Source organism: Drosophila kikkawai, chromosome 3L (assembly GCF_030179895.1).
Source record: "Drosophila kikkawai strain 14028-0561.14 chromosome 3L, DkikHiC1v2, whole genome shotgun sequence".
Classification (NCBI taxonomy): Eukaryota; Metazoa; Arthropoda; class Insecta; order Diptera; family Drosophilidae; genus Drosophila; species Drosophila kikkawai.
This window is the reverse complement of record NC_091730.1, coordinates 1437012-1460945: the sequence shown is the minus strand read 5'-3', so window position 1 is coordinate 1460945 and position 23934 is coordinate 1437012. Positions and strand designations below refer to the sequence as shown.

The window sequence follows — 23934 nt, the reverse complement described above, 5'->3', positions numbered from 1 at the left end:
TTTTATAATATTTTTTTAAAAGTTGAGGAGTCAGATAATATATTCCTAGATATTGGTTTCGATTGTAAATAAATTCAAGAAATATTCTTTAAGGAAATAAAAGGAATCATTGCTAAACTTCATACACATCTCTTATGCTTAACATTCCATATACTTATTTAGCATTATTTTCTTTCTGTGTATTGTTACATTGGATTGTTAGTGAGGGGGAACTGCGTTGCCATGGCAAGCCAAAAACCAACTCGGGCAAAACAATTTTCACACGTGCAAGCTGCAAAAGGTGCAGACAAGCTCATAAATTGCCACAGCCATGATGACGATGCTGATGATGATGATGATGATGAAGGGGCTGGATTTGGATACTGCAAGCAGGAAGCCTGACTTGGGGGCGGGTCACATTTAAATCCTTAAAGAGCCGCCTTGCCACACCACAAACAAAGTCATCTGGCTGCCCCTCCAAATGTCTGTTTTGCGGATTCTCCTGCTCAAATGCAAATGATCAAAATAATTACATGAAGCGCACTTTTTCCGCTCCTTCTCCTTGCGCACAAAAGCACAGGCGACCGAGCGCGGTTGCAACTTCAAAAAGATGAAAATGAGTTTTCTTTACAAACAAAATTAAAAGTAAAAGGAAGACCGACGAGCTCCGAGAAAATTGCACACCAAATCCAACGATGTGCAAAGTTATTTTTCACAAGTGCTTTGCAGCCCTCGTCCATGTCGCCTGCATGCGGGCGGCTATGGTTGTAAGGATGAGCATGTGGCCATGTGGTTCTGTGGATTTCCGTTAACTTATGGTTAGCAGAGTCTCTGGCTCTGTGCATGTTTGGCCCCCACCATCCTTGCCGGGGCGCATATTCCTATTTTTATGTTGTGCAAATGACAGCAATTTTTCATAGGGCAAAGCGCTGGCAAAACTCCCACTTCCACTCCCCCTCCGGAGCCAGGATCTCCCTGGTTTTTGTTGTCCTTGCGAGAGGTGCCAAGTGACAATAATTTTGTCTTTCCCTGCTCGGCAGAGAGGCGGCAATCCTCTGACGGGCTTTTGTTTCGCTGTCACTGCCTAATTGCCAAGATTTTGCGCTGCTTGGTAGACCGAAAGAACCCCCAGAGAAGCCCCAAAAGGCTTCCCGATTCCCCACACAAAAACCTTAAATTTTGAGTTTAAGAGCAACCCTCGAGCGCAGCTGCCTCAGTTTATTACACATACGCAGTGTGGTGCAGCGAAAAAGTATTTAAATGGAGTGCAGTCGGTAATCTGTAATCGTAAATTGGAATCATTTGCATGCAGAGGAAGTAAAGAAGAGAAAAGAATATGTAAAGTTCTTATTTAAATTATTTAAAAATATTTAAATAAAACAATAAGACCGAATATGGTTTTATTTTTATACTTGTAATCTTTTTATTAAATTAAATTGTTATTTTACAACCCAAAAACCCATATAAAATCCCCAATAAATGCCAGTGCATTCCAAGAAACTTTGGCTTTTTGAACTTTTCACGCATTAAAAGTCATTTATAATCCTTGGAAACGATCATTGAGCTCCTTTTCTTTATGGCCACCAATTAATTCCAAAAAAAGAAACCCATTTACCCCCATTAAGGGTACATTATTGTACTTTCCCATAGATCGTTGAACCCCAAACTAAATGCAGCAGGCATTAAATTAAAGCAACAACTTGGGCGATATGTTTTTATGTCAATCATCAAAATCAGATGCCGAACAAGTCGAACGCTTAAGTCGCTCCGGCGGCAAAGGACAACTACTCATAACTGTTTGGCTTGCTGTGAAAATATCAATAAAGAAAACTAATGAAGTGCGCGCTGCCTTAAGTGGCTTATTGTCACTCTGACACCCCCCATACACACACACGCCCAGGCAGGAGGTCCTCCTCTAGTCTCACTCGGTGAGTGTGTGTGTGTCTGTGTGTGTTTGTGTGCATATAATGCCAAAGGGCAGAAGGACGAGAGCTCTGTGTCGCGTCGCATCATAAAATCCGCACTTATTACTCCTTTTATGCAACTAAATATGTACTCCCAAGTAAATAGCCACAAGGATGTGTGTGAATGTGTGTGTGTTTATTTACTTTCGGTTAAGTGGACACTGTCGCTGGATTTCTTCCACGGAGCTGGGCACACTTGAGAAAAAATGGGACCAGGTGAAGAGGGAATTTTAGAATTAGGTTTTGTTTTAATTTCATATTTATCTAAAAAAGATAATTGTAAACTAAACAAGCAAGAATCTAACGTTTTCTAGTTACTTTCTGATAATAGGGTTAAGTGTTACCATATGCTAAAAATATATTTTTTCTGATGGGTCTTTTAAAATGTAAAAATTTTTAATTAAAATTTGATTAATAAAGGAGTTTGAAGAATAAACAATAAAATTCTTAATTTTTGTATTATTTTATATACATATTAAATTATATTCCGAAAAAATGGGCACACTGGAGATGAAGTGTGGACATGTTCTTATAGTATTCATAACAAACAAGGGTTAAAATTTGTTTTATTAAAATCTAAAGGAAATAGTCGTTGTTTTAACTAAATTAAAAATTCATTTAATTTTACAAAAGAAAACCTTACATAATATATATTTTTTAATATTTTAAGAGATGTATACTATTTGTTTTCTGTGTCCCTGTGCCCTTCTGCTGTTTATTTTCGGCTATTAGCAACCAAGGAAAATCCTTTAGGGTCAAGTGGTCCTGTCCGCTGTCCTGCTGCTCTTGTCTCCCAGCTAGCCACACAAGGACTCCAGACTATATTGGCCGGTCAAGTGCTGGCAAAATATTTACGCAACGTCATTGAGTGAGTAAATGCAATTCATGGCACTCATAAATTGCAAATCGTGTGGCGAGAACAAAAAAAGAACAACAAATAATTAAGAAAGGCAACGGGGGAGACAATGATACTACAAGACAACGCACAGTCTGTGATAAAAGAAAAGCTCTTTGTGGCCATGGGAAAAGCTCAACATAATTCTTTACATAGCTTTTCCATGCACAGCCAAGTTCCATTTTCCGCTGTCTAAGAAAACTCGATTTTCCGGCAGCCAAAGTGGAATGTAGATGGCGCTGCTTAGTTAAGACCAAAATCTGATTAAAACCTGGCTTATAAACCAAATTACTTCCTCATTTAGCATCATTACACCACTTCCTGCACACACACAAACACACACACACATTGGAGACCCATTAAAAGAAACCTCTCTGGCAGTTATTACGCTTAATTTGAAAACATTTAATTACCATTAATTATATTTTTGTATAATTACATTTTCTGTTTATTGTTACATTTATATGTAGGTATGTGCGCAGTGCACATCATCATGCATTATGCTTAGTAAAATCACGCAAATGTTTCATTAAAAATTGATGCCTTCATTTTTGTAGAGAGAGAGATAGAGTGTACGACGTGATGTCTGGGGAAGTTTTTGTTTTAAATATATCTTTTTTTGTTTGCCTTTTGCAGTATCTGTTTCCGTAGCTATTGTTGTAATTAATGTAATGTAATGGGCAGTTTATTTGTTGGATTTTTGCACTCCTTCCCCATAGCGTTTTTTAATTAAAATTATAAACTCGCTTAGTTGGCATTAAATAACAAATTAAATAAATTCTACATGCGATTTATATTAAAAAAGTTATACATTTCCTTTTTTTAATTCAGATTTCTGTTTCGTTTTTTCTGCTCTTCCTTCTGGTGTATACACTTAGCAAAAATATGCATTACAAACTATTAGCAGTGTTGCCCTCGGATCGGGCGGGGCGGGGGGTTCGGAGAAGAAGTAGGAGTAGGCGTGGTGTACACATTTAAAACCTAAAAATATCATTCGCACTCTGGCTTTGAGAGGGGAGAGAGAGAGAGAGCGATCCATGCAAAAAGTAGCCACCTTCTTAGTATCTAAACTGTCCCTTCTTCCCCCTCTCGTTGTGGTAGACCCTCAGGGGTGAGTAGCTGCCATTGCCGTTGCCATTTAGCGATGCTCCAGCACCATTTCCGGCGCCCTGGCCATTGCCAGCACCATTTCCGGTTCCTGTGCCCGTGCCACTGCCGCCGCCAAAGTTTTGCGAGGCGGAACCGGAAATCAACTCCTCGGAGTGCTGGGGCTTGGCAGTGCAGCGAGGAGCGAGGATCAGATTGTAGATCCCAAAGTAAACCAGAGCCACGATTAAGGCCACCACGGCCAGCCATTGGTAGCAGCAGGACCAGTATTCCAGCTTGGGATGCTTCTCATCGCGGGCCAGGCCAATCAGAGCACCAAAGCCTTTGCCTGTCAGGGAATACAAATTCAATTAATAAATAAAATAAATAATTATTAAGTTAACAAGGACTCCTACCCAATCCAAAGAAGGCCAAGACAGCAATGGCCTGTCCCGTGGCTGTAAGCTTCCTCGGCATGGCATGACGCATATACAGGATAATGGTGATCCAAAGCAGACCAATCACCGCTGGCTCAATCACCTCCATCACCACAGTCAGCCACTGGCAATCCACATCACTCAAGGCGGTAAAGCGAATCACAAAGATGGCTAAACCACCAATAAAGATGTTCGAGTGACCACAGTACTCAATGAACTTGTCCACATTGAAGAACAGAACCAGGATCAGAATCAAACCCGAGTAGCACACGGCATTAGCATCTGAGAAGGTCCACCTCAGGTAGCTGTGGATGCTGCTCCAGAAGGTTCCAAATAAGATAGAAATCAAAGTTAAGATAAAGATCTCGGGACTGTAGCGACGAATAGCGGACATGGGCACCACCAGCATGCCGGTCTTGGTGTGCCACCACCATTCCGGTGGACTCAGAGGCATTTGCGAGGCGCACAGCAGGACAACGGCACCCAAGACAAAGCACACGATAAAGATGATCAGGGCGGCCAAGGCAGCATCCTGATTGGGTTCGTTCTGGAAGAAGAACAGATCCAGCGGCGAGAAGAGCACCACATAGCCAATGGCACCCCAGACATACTGGCGGCACACCTCGCCCCTGCCCTCGGAGGTCTCACGCACGGCAATGACAATGGCGGTGTTCAGGAGGGTCAGGGCAGCCATGGGAAAGATGTCGCCCAGCAGGCGGATGGTTGTATAGCCCACAAGGGTGTCCTGGATACTGCCAGTGGTCTAAGGATTAAAAAGTAAAAAATAATTAATATTCTCTCTTAAAAGAAGCCAAGAAAGTTAAGCTTACATTGGTACATTCGCTGTCCGAGAGCACGCTCTTTTCGTGGTAGGGATTCACCACCTGGCACTCGATCATGGGCTTGCAGTTGTCGCTGTTGTCCTTGACCTTCTTGAGGTCCTTCATGTACCTGGCCTGCTCGGCGGGTATGTTGCACTGGAAGCCCTCTGAAAAGGATTAAAAATTTAAATTAAAAGCTCTACAAGTTATCCTGTAAAGAACCCTTACCCAAGGGATACTGGCACCAGCCATCATAGTCGTCATCCTTCTTCTCCTGGCTAATGGCCGAGCCCATGAGGGCGTCTATCACCACGCTGGTGGTGTCCTCGGTGTAGGCATGGCAGTGCTTCACAATATCCTTGCCCTCTTCGTTCTTCTGGGTCAGACACACATGCGGCGGCTGGACATAGACCTTCTTGGGAGCCGTTTTCACCTGACGCACCGCACGATGAACCGTAGCCTCGGCACTCAAGGCCTCCACGCCAGCACTATCCGCCGGATCGGAGCTCTCCAGATCTCTACGTGTGCGCAGACTCTCCGTAACGGCACTGGTGGCCTCATCGTCATAGTCAAACTCCGAGCTCTGCTCCGTGGATGGAGCCAGAGTTGGCTCCTCGGCCAGCCAGGCCACATACAGAGGCTCGTACAGCTTGGGATTCTGGCAACTGTAGGTGCAGCGGGTCAGATTGATGCTGCCCTCCTTCTGCTCCCAGCGACTGCAACTGGCATTGGCGCCGCACTTTTCCTGGAACAGAAAGCCTCCACTTTCGTCACAGCCAAAGCTAACCAGAGGCTCGTGCGACTCCGAGCGACTGACATCCGGAACGGCGAATAGAAAGGCATAGATGAAGGCGGAGATCAGCAGGAATACGGCCGTCAGCACACGCAGGGTGCGTCCAAAGGTATTGGGATTCCTCGCTGCCAACCTATCCGCCCAAGGACCTGCAATCAAGGGACCCAAAATGGACACAAAAGGAGCCAAGATGGTGATGGTCCGGTATTCCGAGAAGTTGAGACCCAGCAGCAAAGGCTTGGTGGCATGAAGGACATGCAAAGCAGCCAGACCTTAAAAAAGATATTAAAAATTATAAATATTTGTATCTGTATCTTTTGGGTTTATTAACTCACCGCTGATCACAAAAAACACCACAAACTTGAGCGAGATCAACGTCTTGTTGACACGCGGCTTGCGCTCGGCAATGAAACCCATTTTTCCTCTATAAACTATCTATATAATCTCAGTAATTAAGCCACCTTTTCGGTGGGTTTCGTTCTCCCAAGTTGGTTTCCTCTTCCAAGTTTCGTTGGGAATCAGTTGAACATGTTAGACTCGATGGGTTCTGCAAGAAGAGAGAAGAATATAAAATAAATAAGAAATATTTCTACAAGTTATATGAGAACCTTGAGTTAATAACCACAAACCGCAGTTACTGCTTACACTATAAACCTGGGACTCGGCTGTGATAACTATTGATATACCCTTACAAACAAAATATTTTATATCAAACTGTGTTCTGCCCAATTTGTGGGGATATTAAAAACCAATCGAGACATTTGATGCCGCCCGTGGATGGCAAACATTCCAAAAATTATTGGGGAGAGACCCCCTAGATATATATACACTTGGATGACACAATGGGGTGTCAAAAATAAACAAGTGTCAATAGTCAATAGGCCACAGACGACACTCAGCGCGCAACAACACAACAATAATTGAACACAACGATAACAACAACAGACAATAGTGAAATATATATTGTGTCTGCCCTAGACATAAATTTAAATTAACTGTCAACGAAATTGTCAATGGCACATAGCTTTAATCGTCAGCAAACTATTATAAGATTTTATGATAAACAGGAGGAGCTACACACAGGGTGGGTTTAATGGATGTTTTAAGAGAATATTAGGCATATCAGAAGCTAGAAATTAAATAAATAACTTGAATAAAATCTATAATTAATTTGTAATTAATGTAAAAGAAGCCTGCATAACTTTTAAAATATATTTTAAAGCCAAACATAAATCAAAATTTGAAAAAAGAAACATATCTTATCATAAAAATATTATTAATCAACAGAAATTCTTCATTTAATCACTATAATATCCCCAGATTTCGTGATAAGAAGGGTGTTTCCTTTTACTTAATCCAACCACTAGACAGGGCATTAAACCCACTCGACAAGTAAATTGCTTGATAATAACTAAACTGCAAGCCCACTCTTCTCTCTCCATCTGAAATGCAATTTGCAAGATGATACTTAAAGTGAGCCGAGGAAGACACTCATTCTGACAATGCAACTCGGAAGGGAAAACGAAAGTGCCAGACGGCATTCATATATATTTTCCAGCTGCTGCGGGCGGAGAGAACTCAAAACAAAACAAGATTTTACTACAAGTAGTAGCCGAACCGGTTTGATACAAGATAGGCAAATTACATCACCCCAAGCGGAAAGCGAAGAAACATTTGACTGACTCTCTGCCAGCGATCTGTGATCTACGCCCCCTAAAAAATAAAAAACAAAATAAATAGAAACCAAAAGAAGGCCAACGAGGCATTTATCAGACATCTGCAAAATCTCAAGAAGAGCCAGAAGTTAATTGGAAAAACTCATAGCCCAAGGTTCGATTTACATAGGATTTATTATAAATTTATATAGTGCTAAGCTCTTGGTGTTACACTGCCTTAAGGTCCCATTTATAATCCCCTGACGGCCTTGCCAAAGGTCAATCTAAAGGCACACAAAAAAATCATTGAGTAAACATTATCTTTAGGAAGGCTAATGAATCATACCGAAATGCTGTTCCAATCTGAATTATAAATAAAAAGCTGGCGCAAGAAATTTATAGAGATTTTCTTGGGGTTATCAGTTGATGCCTGAAACAAATTGTTTCGAAGCTCAAAAATATATAAAACAGAGGTACAGAGAAAAAAATATAATATATAAATATATACAGATTTTAAAAATTTAACACATATTTTAAATATATAAAATAGGACAGGAAATAGCTCAAAGAGAATTCTTGCTAAGGCATAATTTTGATAGCATAAGGGATAGATTATTCGAAAAAAAAAAACCTCTATAAAATATCTAAAATCTTTAGGAGATTATCTAAAGCACGTATGCACTTTTTGGCTAATTTTAAAACCTTCAAACCTTCTCAAACTACTTCTACTCAGCTTCTTCAAACCCCAAAATTCCACAGAATATCAATATTTTTCCGGTGTAATAATCTATATTATTGCCTTATTATTGCCGGCTTATCTCAGCATCGGGGCATTAGGGATTTAGACTAGGCGGTACGAAAAAAGGTCAAATGGCTAAACAAAAGCCAGCAAACTAGCAATGCATGACGTAAGCCGGCAAACAACAAATAATCAACAACAATACAAGAGGGCAGCTATAAAAAATGTCGTTGCTGTCGGTTTGAGACCGAAATTCAAATTAGTAACCAGCCAGCAAAAAAAAAACAAAAAAAAACAACGATGCTTCAGTTTCAACTTAATCGCACGCACACCCTAAAAAAACAAAACAAGAGAAGAAAAACTAAAACCCAATATATAAAACAAAACCATCCGAAACCCGGACCAGCAGTGATTGCCCCACATGGGCACTATGTATGACACAGTGAGCTTATTTATGACCTAAGGTAAACTTTGCCCGGCGCTAGCCCCAGGAAATAAAAAAAAAAATACCTACAAAATGGCCACCATTTTCCATTGCGTGTTTGGATATATAGAAGTCACAGATCGGAGGAGGTGTGGGTGGAGGAAGAACGGTTTGATGGAATTACTGGCGAAAACCCACGGGAGCCACTGGCATTTGACAATTAACTTGCTGTACAAAGATGAAGCTCAGACGACAAAAAAAAGCGAAGACAATATATTTACAACATAAAAATAAATTATATTTAAGCCTTGGGACTTTTTTTTAGAATTTTCTTTTAATTTTTAAATAATATTTTATGTATATAAATTTATATAAATTTTATAAAAAAATGTAATTCCTTGTAAAATCTTTAAAAAATCTTAAAAAAAACTTTAAAAAATGTTATTAAATCATAAATAAATTTTAAACAATAAAATAAAACACTCCCTTTTTCCCCCAGTGCATTCAGGTGATCAACCTCTTTGGGTACTTCCCCTATCTAGTTTCATAATCGACGGCTTTGCCGCCTGCGCAAATGTACACTGATAAAAAAAATAAAATCTTCTTTTGAGATTTTGCGCATTCTTAATTTAAAATCTTACTATAAGACCAAAAATTCTAGAAAGGAGATTTTTCAGGGTATATTTACGAACAAAATAATCTACTTTTAAGATTTGCACATTTTTTGGCATTCTTAAAAAAAAAATCTTAAAAAAAGACCAAATATTCTAATAAGAAGAAGAAAAAATCTTAAAGTAATACCGAAAATGATTAATTTTAAGAAATAAAAATCGTAAATTAAGATTTTTGTTAATCTTAAAAATTCAGAAGAGACGGCTTCTAGTGTTGTCTCTTTTTTTCTCACATAAAAATGGAAGTCATAGTGCCGTCTCGCTCTTACGACCATTCTTAAAAAATCTATTTTTAGCTCAGAGGGGGAGATACATTTTTTTTTTGTTTTCTCTGTCCTTGGAACTGTATGTATTTACGTTCCCGACATTAGTGTTTGATTTGCCTCAGTGGCCCAGTTGGTAAGCGGTCGGTCTGTGAATTTTGAGACATGGGTTCGGATCCCAACCGGGGAAAAAAATGTAAGTAGCTTTTAATAAAATTTCTAATACTAATTTAATTTACAATAATCATTTCTAGCTCTATAATTACAGATTATAAAAATTCTTTCACAATAATGTTTAATTTAAAATGTTTGGTATTACGAATGTTTAGTAGTATTAACTAAGGCCGGTCTCGTTAGGATTCAAATTTTTTTTTTTCTTAATTTAAGCCTTGTTATGGTCATTTTTTAAGATTTTCGGTCGTTTATCGTTCTTATTTTAAACTTTTTTAAGGATTGAAATAATAATTGAAAAATCTCAAATGTAGAATGAAAAAGTACTTAAAAGGTGACCGAAAATATCCAAAGAAGACCAAAATATGCTTAAGCCATTTTCGTGACCGAAAAATCTCGTTTTTATGACCAAAATTCTTGTTTTTTTTTATCAGTGTATCCGAGTTTTCTTTGACGTTTTCGCCACACTTGGAACGCTCGCAACTTTTACGCTCGGCTGGAAATTAGTGGCTCTGCCTTTTGTTTTCGACTTCAAAATAAAAGAAAAACCTAACAAAAAAAAAAACGAAAAATGAAAACCCACTGTGAGAACTCTGCGTGCATTGGGGAACTTGATGTTGTCGCCACCGGGGCGGTAATTATGTACGAATGTAGCCGAGTATGTGCCCGAAAATAGAAACTTAATTACAATGAAAACGGCAATGGGTGCCTTGGCTTATGCACCCTGGGTGACCCTCTATTATTTATCAGTTGTCCAGTAAATCACTTTGTAAATGTCAATTAGTGATAAGGCCAAAGACAGGGTAGCAAAAGCCAGAGACAATGAGGCAATATATTTGCTTATGCCTTATGCAAATCTCCATTTCTATTTGTTAGCATTGATTTGGCTTGCTTTGCAGCTGTTTGTTTATTTGTGTTTTTTGTTGCCACAAGACTTTTTCACACCTTTTTGGGCAGCTGGATATTTTGAGTATTTTTTTTTTTCGCCATGTTTACCTGCTTACTGTATCTATATTTTGACAGCCACCGCGAATTTTTAGATACAAAGTTGCCAATGCACTTGGAAAGATATTTGAGAGAAGAAGAGAATATTACGGGGAGATTTTTCTGGTTAAATAATGTTTTATTTAAGAAAAATATTTTAACAAAATAAAAATCAAAAAATACATAAACAAATGCTACAGTGAACCACAAAAAAACTTCTTAAATTCTGAAACCATTTCTTGAATAATATTATTAATAATTTGTTTCCTTTTCTTTTTTCCAAGAGTTTTCTTCTCAATAAAAACCAGGGACCGTAAATAATTATTATGAGTTTAAAAAAATTGAAGCCCAAAACAGTCTCCAAAAAAATTGGAAAAAATTGTCATAAGTTAAATTTTCATGGCGAATTCAAAAACAAGATAAATGTTTTTTTTTTCAATTTTTGTATAAAAATTACGCAATAACTTTTATTTTCAATTTTTATTATATAAATTGAAAAATAAGAATTATTCGATAACTTTTATTTTAAAAATTGAAAATAAAGATTGAATCTATATATCTTTTAATCCGTAGAAGCCAGATCCAATATATATGTATACATATGATCTACACATCAATACCTTTCAGATGGTATATAATAAATATGTATATATATATATATATATATATTGGATCTGGCTTCTACGGATCAAAAGATATATAGATTCAATCTTTATTTTCAATTTTTAAAATAAAAGTTATCGAATAATTTTTATTTTTCAATTTATATAATACAAATTGAAAATAAAAGTTATTGCGTAATTTTTATATAAAAATTGTGAAATAACTTTTATTTGGTAATTTTTTGCTTTTTTAATTATAACCGTTACAGTCCCTGATAAAAACCCCTTTTTTTGAATTGTGTACCTCAAACCCCATTTCCCATTGTGGGTCAATTGGTTTTTATTTATTTTTTTGTGTGTGTAGTTTTTGTTTTTCTTTTTTTTTTTTTTGGGCTTGTGCTCAGACAGCGAGCCGCCCGCTTAATTATGCGTAACACGACGACGACGTCAACGACGGCAACTGCAACAAATGCAGCAACATTGTGACGTTCAATGGAAAAGCCGCAACAAAGAGGCAAAGCATTTAGTTAAATTTATGAATAACGCTGGCCACACTGTGCCCGGTGAGCATTTTAATTAACATTTAAAATGCATAAATTGTGCGACGTTTCGAACTGTGTCAGCAATTTGGCGGCTAACATGGGCGGCAAGAGCCGAACGTGGGCCCAGTGGCCCCTCAACAAGTGCAACGTCACCCGAAGGTCTACTATATAGACGATAAAACTGTATAGTCTAGACCCTCGAAAAGGTCCAATGAAAGTGAGGGAAATTAGGGAAAATTTTATGGCATTTCCCCTGGACGGGTGCCAGCCTTATTTTTCATTTCATTTCATTTTCATTTCGAACTCGCGCGAGCGCATCGGCAAACCACAAAAGCGTTTATTTCAATTGTAAATAAAATGTTAAAATTGCGCATATTTTTCTATTGCCTAGCCTCCTGGCCTTCTGACATTTGACTGTCGGCTGGAAGGGAAACAAATAAATGGATAATGATACCAGCTGTAGTTTGCCAATAAGCGAATTAATTCCTCTTAAGCTTGAGAGGTGTCTTTTCATGGAGATGTATTATTAAGGTTTAACTTTAATGTTTATTTTGGCATTTTTGTAACGATTTTATGGGGAATTATGTTTAATAAACTGAGGGGAATTTAATTTAATAATAATTAATAGAGAGGTTTTGAAGAAACAGAGGTTTTGGCGGAATGGCAATGATTCTTTCTCTATTCAATTTATTATTCCAAGAAAGGTGTTCCTAAGATATTATAATTTTTTATTATCACAAATATAATTCTCACATTTTCTAGTAAAAATATTTTCACGTTTTCTCACCTCTTCAAAATTATTTAAATTTAAAAACAAAGACAACTAATTAACTTTGGTTGAGGCAGCATACTCTCTCCCCCTTTTTCCATCGACTTTTGGCATTTTTCTTCGATTGTATCATAAATTTGTACGCTTAATTGAGGGTTCAGCAATTGTTTACAATTGTGGGCACGTAGTAGCGTGGTTCTGGTTTATTTTCCTTTATTACATTTGCATTGAAACGACCTACACACGAACAGACGACCCACACACACACTCCAAAATACTATATATTGTTGAACGATCGAGTAAGGTACCGTAACGTTAATCAATGGAGTAAGTTATAGAGTGAGTTATTGATGGATGGATGGGTGTTTTTTCCTGAAGGCGAGGCGACAATGCACGCCTCGGAGCCAAACCTTGGATCGCACACTAAAGTTTATTAGGCCCATTTCCGTTAGGATGTGTGTGTTAATCATGTTGTGCAATAATTCATTGTTTTTCGTGTGAGGTCTGGGAGTTTTTACATTGGAAATGGAAATGGGAATGTCATAAAGACATATTTTTCTGACTCATAAACGCAACACAGGGCTACAGGGTGGTGATAAATGGATTTATTTCTTATATTTATGGGATTTTCTGAAAAAAAAGTAAATAAGAGCCATAAAGGAATTTTTCTCTTAATTAAAATGATTAATTTTTATAGGTTTAGGTAATTTATAAGTTTAATATAACCCGGGATATTTTTTTATAAGAAGAAGTACTTCACCACATAGTTTCTTAGCTTAAATAAATGTTTAACTCCTATCTAAAAATCTTAAAAATATTTTAAAAATTTATTTTTACCAAAAACTTTGTATATATTCACCTAAAATTACAAATAATAATTAAAAACAATTTTTTACGTATTTAATAAATTTCACCTTTGAAGTTTTCTTTTAATAAAATTTAATATCACCCTAAAATCTCCTTAAAACTACAAAATACCTGTAGCCCTGTGTTAGATAATTCTCTACCATATCTATAAATATATCTATTTATAGGCTATATATCGCCCACAGTTGTCTACAAAGCAAATTACAATCTACTTAGCATCTTTCAGCCGCTTGAGAAATGCACTCAAAAGCGCATTCCCATTAACAACAGCATAACAACGCTCCCCTGAGTAGCTATTTGGTTATACAGTCACGCCCCTAACCTGACATAGACCATTTATATATACATATATGCCATATTGTATATGCCATACAGCCAGACCTGGATCACCTCACATGTTGGCTCGTGCTCGCTGCCGGCTAATTAATTAAGCTGAAGAAATTGGGTCAACAGACGGCAGGCAGTGCATGGGAAATCCGGAGATGGGGAAAGTGACCCCGACCGCCGACCCTTCGTAGCTCGGAAAATTCGTAAAAGCAAGAATTTATGTGCAAATGTAAAGCCAGCGGAGCCCATGATTGAGCAATTTATAGAGCGGCAACACGCAAGTCACGGGGGAAAATACAAAATACAAAAAATAGAAAAAACGAAAAAGCAAGACAAGTTCCGAGTCAAGTTATGCAGATGAACAAATCCAGTGGAAAATGGTGAACTATTTCCACATAGTTTATGGCGAAAATTCTCTCAATTAGTGAGAGATTTTTGTCTTGGCCGCCAGAAAAATAAATAAATGCATAAATATTTCAGCAAAGCATAAATTTATTGTTGTTTATATTCGAAATTGAGTTTTGTAGCTTCAATATGGACCACATAAAACGACCTCAATTTAATGGCAAAAAAAAAATAAACAAAAACCATAAAGCGATTTTATTGAAATTCTTGCCATTTGTGGGTTATATTTCAAAAATATTAAATAGCAAAGGAGATTATCTGATAGCTTAGAAAATGTATAGATTTTTGTGGGTTTTAATTTTTTCACTGAATCAATTGTTTGCTTGAAGTTTTAATTTTTTTGTAAACAAAACATTGAAGAAAATGGTGAACTTAAGTCCATTTTATTGTTATTTTTAGGCCACACACTATGGGGTAATCCTCGGGACCACATGTACTATATGTTCAGGTTTGTAATTCCATTGAAGTATGAAAATCTGTTTAGATTTTCATGGTGAGAGGTAGATAGAGGCCGATAGCAACTTGTTGGATTTTTGTTTACATTTCGCCCATGCATTTCTTTGGTCTGTCTTTGCCAAATTGCTTATATAGATATTCTCATTGAATTCCTGTTGATTTTCGTATACCCCGCCCGAAACTTATTTCAGCTTCAATTTGTTAGTGTCATGACCCCCGAGACAACAAATACGACAATACCGCGTCTACGTTTCTCTAAAGATATTTGGAGCAATGCCTCCGATGACATCATCTGCCTGCTTTTGACGCAATATTTTGAGAGAGATCTATATTTAAAATACTTTTTAGCGCTGCTCACATCACCAAAAAGATCCGGTGGGGAGGGGGAGAAGTATAAGCTATCTTCAAAGACATCTTTTGAATCACTTTCGAGGGGTTCTGATTGGGCTACATGCCTGTCAGAGTGTACCTTTTATATATTTATATACTTAATTAACTTCAAGTGGCTATAATGTCTTTATGAAGTAGAAATTATGATATGTAGACCTTGAGGAATATTACATACATGTCTTAGGGAATTTTATAAATATAATTTCAATAAGTATAAAACAAATTAGGTCGCAAAAAGTAATAGTTAAAGATACAACCTAACTAACCAACAAGTAACACTTTACAAAATATTTTAAATAATTAAAATTAATTGTCAAAATTTGTCAAAATTAAATGCATAACATATCGTTTAGGCAATTAATTAATAACCTTTTTTGATTTTAAATATATATTTAGAACCCGTTCTAAATCATAGGTTATGATTACTATTAAAAAATATCAATGAATATTTAATTTTTAATACTTTTAAGTATTTTTGTATTAAAATCGGTAGCCCAATTATTTAAAAATATATCAATATATTTTTTATATTTTTCCAAGACCTATTTAAACCACTTTTAATAGGTTTTTGTCACTCATTTCATTATTTATCTAAGAAAACGTGCTTGGCACCTTTAATTTGTTTTGCACTTTTCATTGTTTTCACACTTATTTTTTATCACTTTACTGAATGAATTGCCACTTTTACAGTTTCTTTATTAAAATACAAATATTGATTCAGCAACTGGTGATTAATTTCTGGTTTAATCTCTTTCAAAGCAAGTAAAATCTTCAAAGAAAATTATTAATTATTTACCCAGCCCCATTGCACCTTTCAGATCTAAATCAATTTTCCAGCTTCACACAAATTATGATATCATAGCCCCCTGTAAGCTGACTCAATGTATGAGAAATTTGCATTTGACCTCGACATTTTTTCTATGCATTTGCATTGCAGCGTTAAAATATTTTTGCCAGAGACTTTCTAATGATTTTTTGTTTCGGAAAAGTTTCGCAACTCTTGGCCGAGGCCTTTAATTGATTTGTAATTGTAATGGCTTCAGTTTTATTTTGGGTTTCGATAAATTAGTTAGCCTCGTTAATTGGCGTTATCCGTAAACAGAGTTGAAGGGGAAGTGCCGCCAATTGAGACATTAGTTGTGCAGTTGCGCAGGCGCCGTGGGGTGGCCCCCCCTCGATAACCTGCGGCTTTACCAAGTTGGGAACATGGCCCAGCGAGCTGGGAACTTGTAAGTGGAAGAAACCTGGTCACGAGAGACGAAGATGGTCGGATGTGGAGACAAAGTCAAGTCACGCATTTCCTCCAAACTTGATTTACAATTCCAATGGCAGAAAATGCAGCAAATGTAGTTTCAAAGGGGGGATAATACACTATAGTTTTATGGGAGATTTCTAAACGTTACACCATTAAATTATTTGGAAATTTATTAGCTTAAATATTTTTAAAACCAAGTTTTTAAATACTAAAAAATTACTTCAAAATAACTGTAAGTTCAATTGACTTAGCAAAATTTCAAAAAGAGTATATGTCCCAACAGTTTTTAAGGGAATTTCGAAGTATAATTATATATTATTAATTAAGATGAAATATTTAAAAAACCACACTTTAATTTAACTTTAAAATAACCATAAAAACATTAAAAATAAATATAATTGCTCTACACTTTTCATGGTTTTATAATAAAGCTAAGTATTTACCAATATTTAAACTTCAATATTTTTAAAACCTAGCTTCAAAATAATTACAAGAAAATTCTCTCAAGAAAAGGCTTCTTTAAAGATGAAAACAAAAGACAAAAACTATTAAAGACAGTGCAATACCCTCTTTAAAAAACCGGCCCCCAAGAGCGCCAGCCAGAATCGCCATCCACAAAAGGAGATACATAGATACATTTGTAGCTACAACTTTGACGTTGGGCTGTCTGTCGCCTGTCACTCGAACCGAGGTACTCGTAAACAGGAAAACATTTCCTCGAATGCAGCATTAAGTTCAGCATGTTCACAGCATTTCCTTTGTCTGTTCTCAAAGCCGAAGCACTTTTTTACTTAATATATTTGGCGTGGGCAGTCTGTCCGATTGACACTGGCGCCCCGTCTGACATTGAAATCCTGGGTAATTTAACTGGCTTTCTGGGTGTTTGAATGGCCAAAAATCAAAACAGAAACAGAGACCAAAGTTTGGCCTACTTTCGGTCCGCCAAAATAGTCGTGCGTCATAAATAAAAGCAAACACAGAGCTACTGAAAATGCTTTGGGGGTCCATGACAGTTGCCGAAATAGCCCCAAAGAGTAAGTATCTTGCTCTCTGGGTATACATTATATATATAAAAACATATATATATATATATATTTAGGCACATATCTTGCCAGGAGGCGACGACGACGGCTCTGAGTCATCCGATTCTTGCCAAAACTTTGACACACATAATGGGGGGAAAAAGTGTTTGGGGAATGCAAAGAGCGACAGAAAAAATACAAAATAAACATGTCTTACAACATAGTTGAGAGCTAAACGAATTCTACAAATTAAATGGGGTTGAAAAGTTGAAGGTCAGCGAGAAAATTGTTTGTTAAAGTGGTCTAGTTTTTGAGATAAAAAAGAAAAGAGAACTTCAAAAATTTTAACAAATGGTTTTTAGTTTGTAATTGTTATTCCCAAAAGTATTAAAAAAAATATTCTTTAGATAAAGAAATTCCCCAAAAACTTTAGAATCAAAAAAACATAAAAAATAACATATGGCTTTTAGTTTCTAACTTTAATTCCCAAAAGTATTACAAAAATCCTCTCAAGATAAAGCAATTCCAATTCCCCAAATACTTAAAAATCTCACAAATATATTTGCCACATTTTTTTAGGGTTCTCCTGGGTTTTGATTATTTTACCATATGCCCAAGTGTCATATTTAAGAAAAAATAAATCACAATTAAAGTTTAAAGAGCTAAAAAGGGGAAAATAATTAAGAACTTAAAGTTATCTTATTTCTGTGAATTCAAAATCAAAACTACCATAAATATAGTAAATAAAACAATTTAGAAATGAGACATTTATATTTATATTTCATGTTTTTTATGATTTTTTCCCCTATCTCAGTTTTTATGACTATATTTAAGTAAATATTACTTTAAAATGTATACATTTTAGAAGGTCAACCTAAAATTATTCCCAAAATATGCTTGCATTTGGTGACTTAAATTTCATGTAAATAAACAACCATTTACAACTCAAGAAAAACAATGAAATCCCCTAAATATACAGTTTATACTTCCTCTTTTTCCCTCCTATTTATTTACTTTTTGCAGATTATTTTGGGTGACTTGGGTATCTGTTTATTTGCCCATATGCCTTGTCGTTTTCAATAAAAAAAAACACACACATTGGAAATATCCTCAACAGATGTGCGGATGGTTGAGCTCAAAATGTAGAAGCCATCATTCATATATATAAGTAATTGTGGAAAAATCAGCAGAATTTCAGTTTAGCCAACATAATTCCGATACGAGATGGGTCTATGTGGAGCATATAAACACCGACAGAGATCGGCGGGAAGATCATGATGAGGTTATCGCCGATGACGCCGAATGATGTCATATGCGGCGGCAACGGACACACTCGAATGCCTCATATCTAAAGCTTGTTTTCGGGTTTTGTGTTTCAAATTAAGCCCATACATACATCATTACCTATATAAAATATATATATATATATATGTAGCATATATATATTTTATGCCCTATTGAGGCTGTGTTGGTGTAGCTCCATTGTTTGCCATTAGAATGTCTTGTCTGCCGGTTTTTAAAGCTCTCTCAAAGTTGTTTGTCGGGTTTTTATTTCCCTTTTTTGTTGTATTTTGTACATTTTTTTTTGCTGTCTGCAAAGATCGGCCAAGTCTACATATACTACCTCATCGCTTTCTGCTAAATTCAAGTTCAAGCAACAGACTCTGTGCGGGTGTTTATATACTTTATACTTTCTGTGTGTTTCTTTAAGAAAGTAAGACAGGAAAACACACTCACCCAAGGTGTATATTTCTTGGAGTTTCTGTTGCTTTCTTGGGGTGGTTGATCTAACGTTTTCTAGGGGTGGTTCCTCAATCACTCCACCTTCTTTGGGGTGGTTTCTAGCCACTTCTAACGTGCTTCTTGGCCTCCTGATTGATGGCAACGCCTGGCGTGTTTTAATTCACATTTCTCAGTTTTATTGCACAGCAGCAAAAAAGGGGTTGTTTTTTGTTTTCTTGCCATTTATTTACGTTTTAACGTACCGGCATTTGCAGCTAACTGGCTTCTTTTTTTGGCTACTTTATGGTAACTTATGGTAACTTGGGGTGATGATAAATTGCTTAATTTATTGATAGATAGGGAAAATTTTGGTACATGTAACTGGGTCAGAGGGGTGCCAGGATTTCCTTGTATATTATTTATAAGAAACAATAAGGAATCTTTTCGCTCCTTTAGTAATATCATATTTCATTCTTAGGGGTTTCTTTGTTGCTACCTAAAAATGCAGGAATCAAGGGCATAATTTCTGGGAAAGATAAAGAAATTTGATATGCTGCTTTTGTATTGTTAATATTTTATTTTGAATTTATGAATGGAATGTTTTATTTGTATATTTTGATATTCAAAGCTTTGAAACTCATTTAAGGGTGAACTCTAATATTACAAAATATATATTAAAGGTAGCCCCCTAATGAAACCCTTTTAAACCCATTTAATTTAGCTAAAACTTTTATTTGGTCATAATTTTTGTAGACTCCCCACTTTGGTGTACCGTTCCCACCTAGTTTCTGGCTGATTCCATAAACCCATTTAGCCAACTATTAGGTCATTCCCATAAAAAGCGACTCCCCCGAGAAGGGGCTCGTCGTTGAAGTCATAAATGGGCAGAAATAAAAGTGCAATTGTGGCCGGCAAAGAGGCGAACGCAACCAGTTGCAACTTGGTAAGGGGGAAGTCCAAGTGCCCGACGTCATGGGTGGAAAATAAAAATGTCAATAAAAATTACAGCAAATTGCCGCCTTTGGCATTAGGAGGGGGCGTTGGTGGTCGGTCACACGCAGGACTCGTGTAGTTACCAAGGTTACACTACATAGTTCACCAGCGCCAGCCTGGCTATGTCCTTCGGGTCCCCTCTTTTGTCCTGGCTTCAATTGAGCGCTCGACTGATTAAATTACCCGAGTGCACAGCGAGGATAATGAAGCAGACACGCACAAAAGGACAATGAGCGGGTGCCTGGCATAGTGCATTAAGCAATTGTATGTACAATATATGTGCCATGTCCTCGACGCCAGGCAGTCTCAGCGTCTAGGAGTCGCCGCGAAAATGGAATTAAACCCCAAAAACTTTGTTCCCTAAATTTTTATTGATTTTTTAATCAAAGTTTCCCGCTGATGATTTCATTTTAAAACCAACTTCTGGGCACCTGGCCATTTTCCTGAATGCAACATGTGAACGAAGGCGAAGACGAAGTCCCAGAAAGTGATGTCGTCGTCTTCCGCCGAAGGAGGAGACCTGCCACATCATTTTCGCTTTTAATTTTGCCTCCGACTGCTGTGCCTGTGCCACCGATGACCGCAGAAGCACACAAAACCAGATGACATCACAGTTTTGTGAGTGGGTTTGATTGTGTCAGTGTGTGTTTTTTTGCGCCAAATGATTGATGAGTAAGCTTTAAGGAGGTTTTAATAGGGGACAAGGCAAGGATATTCAAGGAAAAAACATAAAAATATATTTAAATCTTTATTAAAAATAAATTCTGGGTAAAAGGAAGTCAAAATAATTATCTTTGAATATTAAAAGAAGCTGGATTTAAATAAATCCTAAATTTAAAGGCTTTTTAAAAGAAACTATAAATACTTTAAGCCTTATAAAAATATTATAACATATTTAACATTAGAAAAAATATATATAAAAATTATTTTAATTATTTTTTTAATATTAAAAAATGTTTCAAGTGTCAAGAAATATTCTATCTTTCAAAAACAATTTAAACAACACTTTCCTAAATGAATTTCTAAATATTTTCTTTTAAGAATTGTTTGTTTTTAAACTGTTATTTGATATTTTTGATATTTAGAAAATATTATAAATATAATAAAAAGGCATATTTATAATATTTTCTAAATATCAAAAATATCAAATAACAGTTTAAAAACAAACAATTCTTAAAAGAAAATATTTAGAAATTCATTTAGGAAATCAAGAAAAAATCTAATAAATAATTAATTATTCCCCTCATAAACAACCCTGTAACAAAGCTTCACCAAAATCCAATGCAAATTTAGAAACGTAATTTCATTAAACAAATCCCTTGCCTTTAGAAATTTAAAATAAATATTGGAATAATCAGAATACTGTCTGTAATATTTGTATATATTTTTGGACTGCCTGCTGCCATAAATGTTTTCCTTAAAATCGGTTAATAAGGCTTCCGTTCTTTTGGGGCAATTGCTTAGGCTAATTATTCGGCTAATCACCAATTCGCTGCTTCTTGTATTGTTATGGGTTCATTATTTGCTATTTATACGGTTTTTATTCTCCATTAGACAGAAACACACACAAAATATACATATCTGAGTATATATATAGTGACGTAAATATATATAGTAACAGCACGAGCACTTGTTCGTATGTCTCTTGGCCAACTGTCGCCAGGGAATTCGAAATCCGAAATTGTATTTTAATTCATTCGTTTTTGTGTTGTCTTTTTTCCTTGCTTTCTTTCTTTCTTTTGTTTTTGTTTTTCAAATTAAATAAAAATATTTTAAATTCAACACCAGCAGAACTACGAAAATAAGTTTTCGAAAAGAGCAGAAAACTAAAAGGAAACACTATTATTTATATATATGATATATACTCAAGAAACACACCGAAAAGCGCGCGTTGCTTTTTGTTTTTGTTGATTTTATTCGTATTATTTTTTTGGTTTTTGGCGGCAGCTGCCCCAAGAAGAAGAAGTATATATCTTCGGCGTGGGTGATTCCGACTCTGATTCCGAATCGCGATTTCGTCTACGATTTACTTTCCGGTTGCGCGTCCAAACGCCTCGCCGTTCGAAAGAAAACTAAACGAAGCGAGTGGCGGCGTTGGCTTTGCCTGGTGAGGAGAACCTCCACCTCCATCTCCCATCTCCTCTCAGTCAGCAGCTGTTCCCATGGCCGGCCTGAACATTTTCCTGGCATACTTCTAGTCGCCGGCGCAAATGGTTTTGTTTTGCCTTGTATTTATGCTACGATTTTTCCGGCACACGAAATGCTGCATATTTTTTGTGTTTTTTCGCGGCTATAGCGTGTCTGGCATTTTCCAACCCTTAGGAATGCCCGCAGGACCCACAGGACACATTCGCATTTGAAACATCCCCAGAAATACACGTGCTGTAAAAGAAGGGTGCTTTTTGTGTGTCTGCATTACAGAGATATGCATATAAAGATATGCAATAGAGCATTTCCTTAATGAACTAGAAAATATTGACCTAATATGCATAACTAAAAGGTCCTTAATAAGTTGTTTACTCTCCCAGCGAGGGGTGGAACTAAAGCAAATATAAATATTAGTTTCGTGATTATTTTCGGTTGCTTTTTAATTGACTTTTAGTGGCTGTCTGGTGTCCCTTTGGTGTATGTGATTTAAACTATTCTCACGCTATGAATTGGGGATTAATGATAGGGATTACTTTGATAACGTTTTCTGTGTGATTTCTGGTTGTAATTCATTTAATTTAAATAATTTTGAAGCAGGGAGTCTAATTAATAACAAGAAAATTAGGATTTTTATACCCTTGCAGGGTATTATAATTTCAGTCAGAAGTTTGCAACGCAGTGAAGGAGACGTTTCCGACCCTATAAAGTATATATATTCTTGATCAGCATCAACAGCCGAGTCGATCTAGCCATGTCCGTCTGTCCGTCTGTCCATCTGTCCGTCTGTCCGTCTGTCCGTCTGTCTGTTTCTACGCAAACTAGTCCCTCAGTTTTAAAGCTATCTGAATGAAACTTTGCATATAGACTTCTATATGATCTCACTGCTATATATGTCGGAACGGGCCGGATCGGACGACTATATCATATAGCTGCCATACAAATGTTCGATATATTTGTAGAAAAAAAATTATAACTTTGCTGTTTTTCAAAATTTTTGCACCATTTTATAGATATGGCTATTTTATATTATTTTAGAATTTTGGTAAAAATTTTATGAAAATCGGACGACTATATGATATAGCTGCCATAGGAACGATCGAGAAATAAATAGGAAAAAAAATTATAGCTTCGTTGTTTTTTATCGTATGTTTATCTACTCTGAGATATAAGCTTTTTTTATTATTCTAGAATTATGGTATAAATTTCATAAAAATCGGACAACTATATCATATAGCTGCCATAGGAGCGATCGGTAGATGTAGAGAAAATGTAAGGCTGGGAATGTAAAACTGTAACTGTCAAACTGTAAACATAATAAGTATAGGTAAAATGTAATGAAACTCTGCCTTGTGAGTGTTTTCAGCATTTAAATTTATAATATAAACATCAAAACCAATCTGCAAGGGTATACAAACTTCGGTGTGCCGAAGTTAGCTTCCCTTCTTGTTATCATTCAGATTTGTATATTTTTAATTAAATAATTATAAAATCTTTAAATAACTCCCGAATATCTTATAGTTCCTTTTATAAAAATCAAATCAAGCTATATTAATA

The 23934-nt window shown here is 36.2% G+C and overlaps 1 protein-coding gene across 1 annotated transcript; it reads right to left on the bottom strand.

The window, feature by feature from the left end:
- Window positions 1-3219: 3219 nt before the first annotated feature.
- SP1173 (major facilitator superfamily domain-containing protein SP1173) lies at window positions 3220-22295 on the bottom strand. The gene is made up of 6 exons (XM_017173354.3): window positions 22111-22295; window positions 6311-6522; window positions 5411-6247; window positions 5192-5349; window positions 4341-5124; window positions 3220-4273 (listed from the first exon to the last, which is right to left on the bottom strand). Exons 2-6 carry the CDS (start codon window positions 6390-6392, stop codon window positions 3897-3899), a joined length of 2238 nt encoding a protein of 745 aa, XP_017028843.1. The 5' UTR covers window positions 6393-6522; window positions 22111-22295; the 3' UTR covers window positions 3220-3896.
- Between the last annotated feature and the right edge of the window lie 1639 nt (window positions 22296-23934).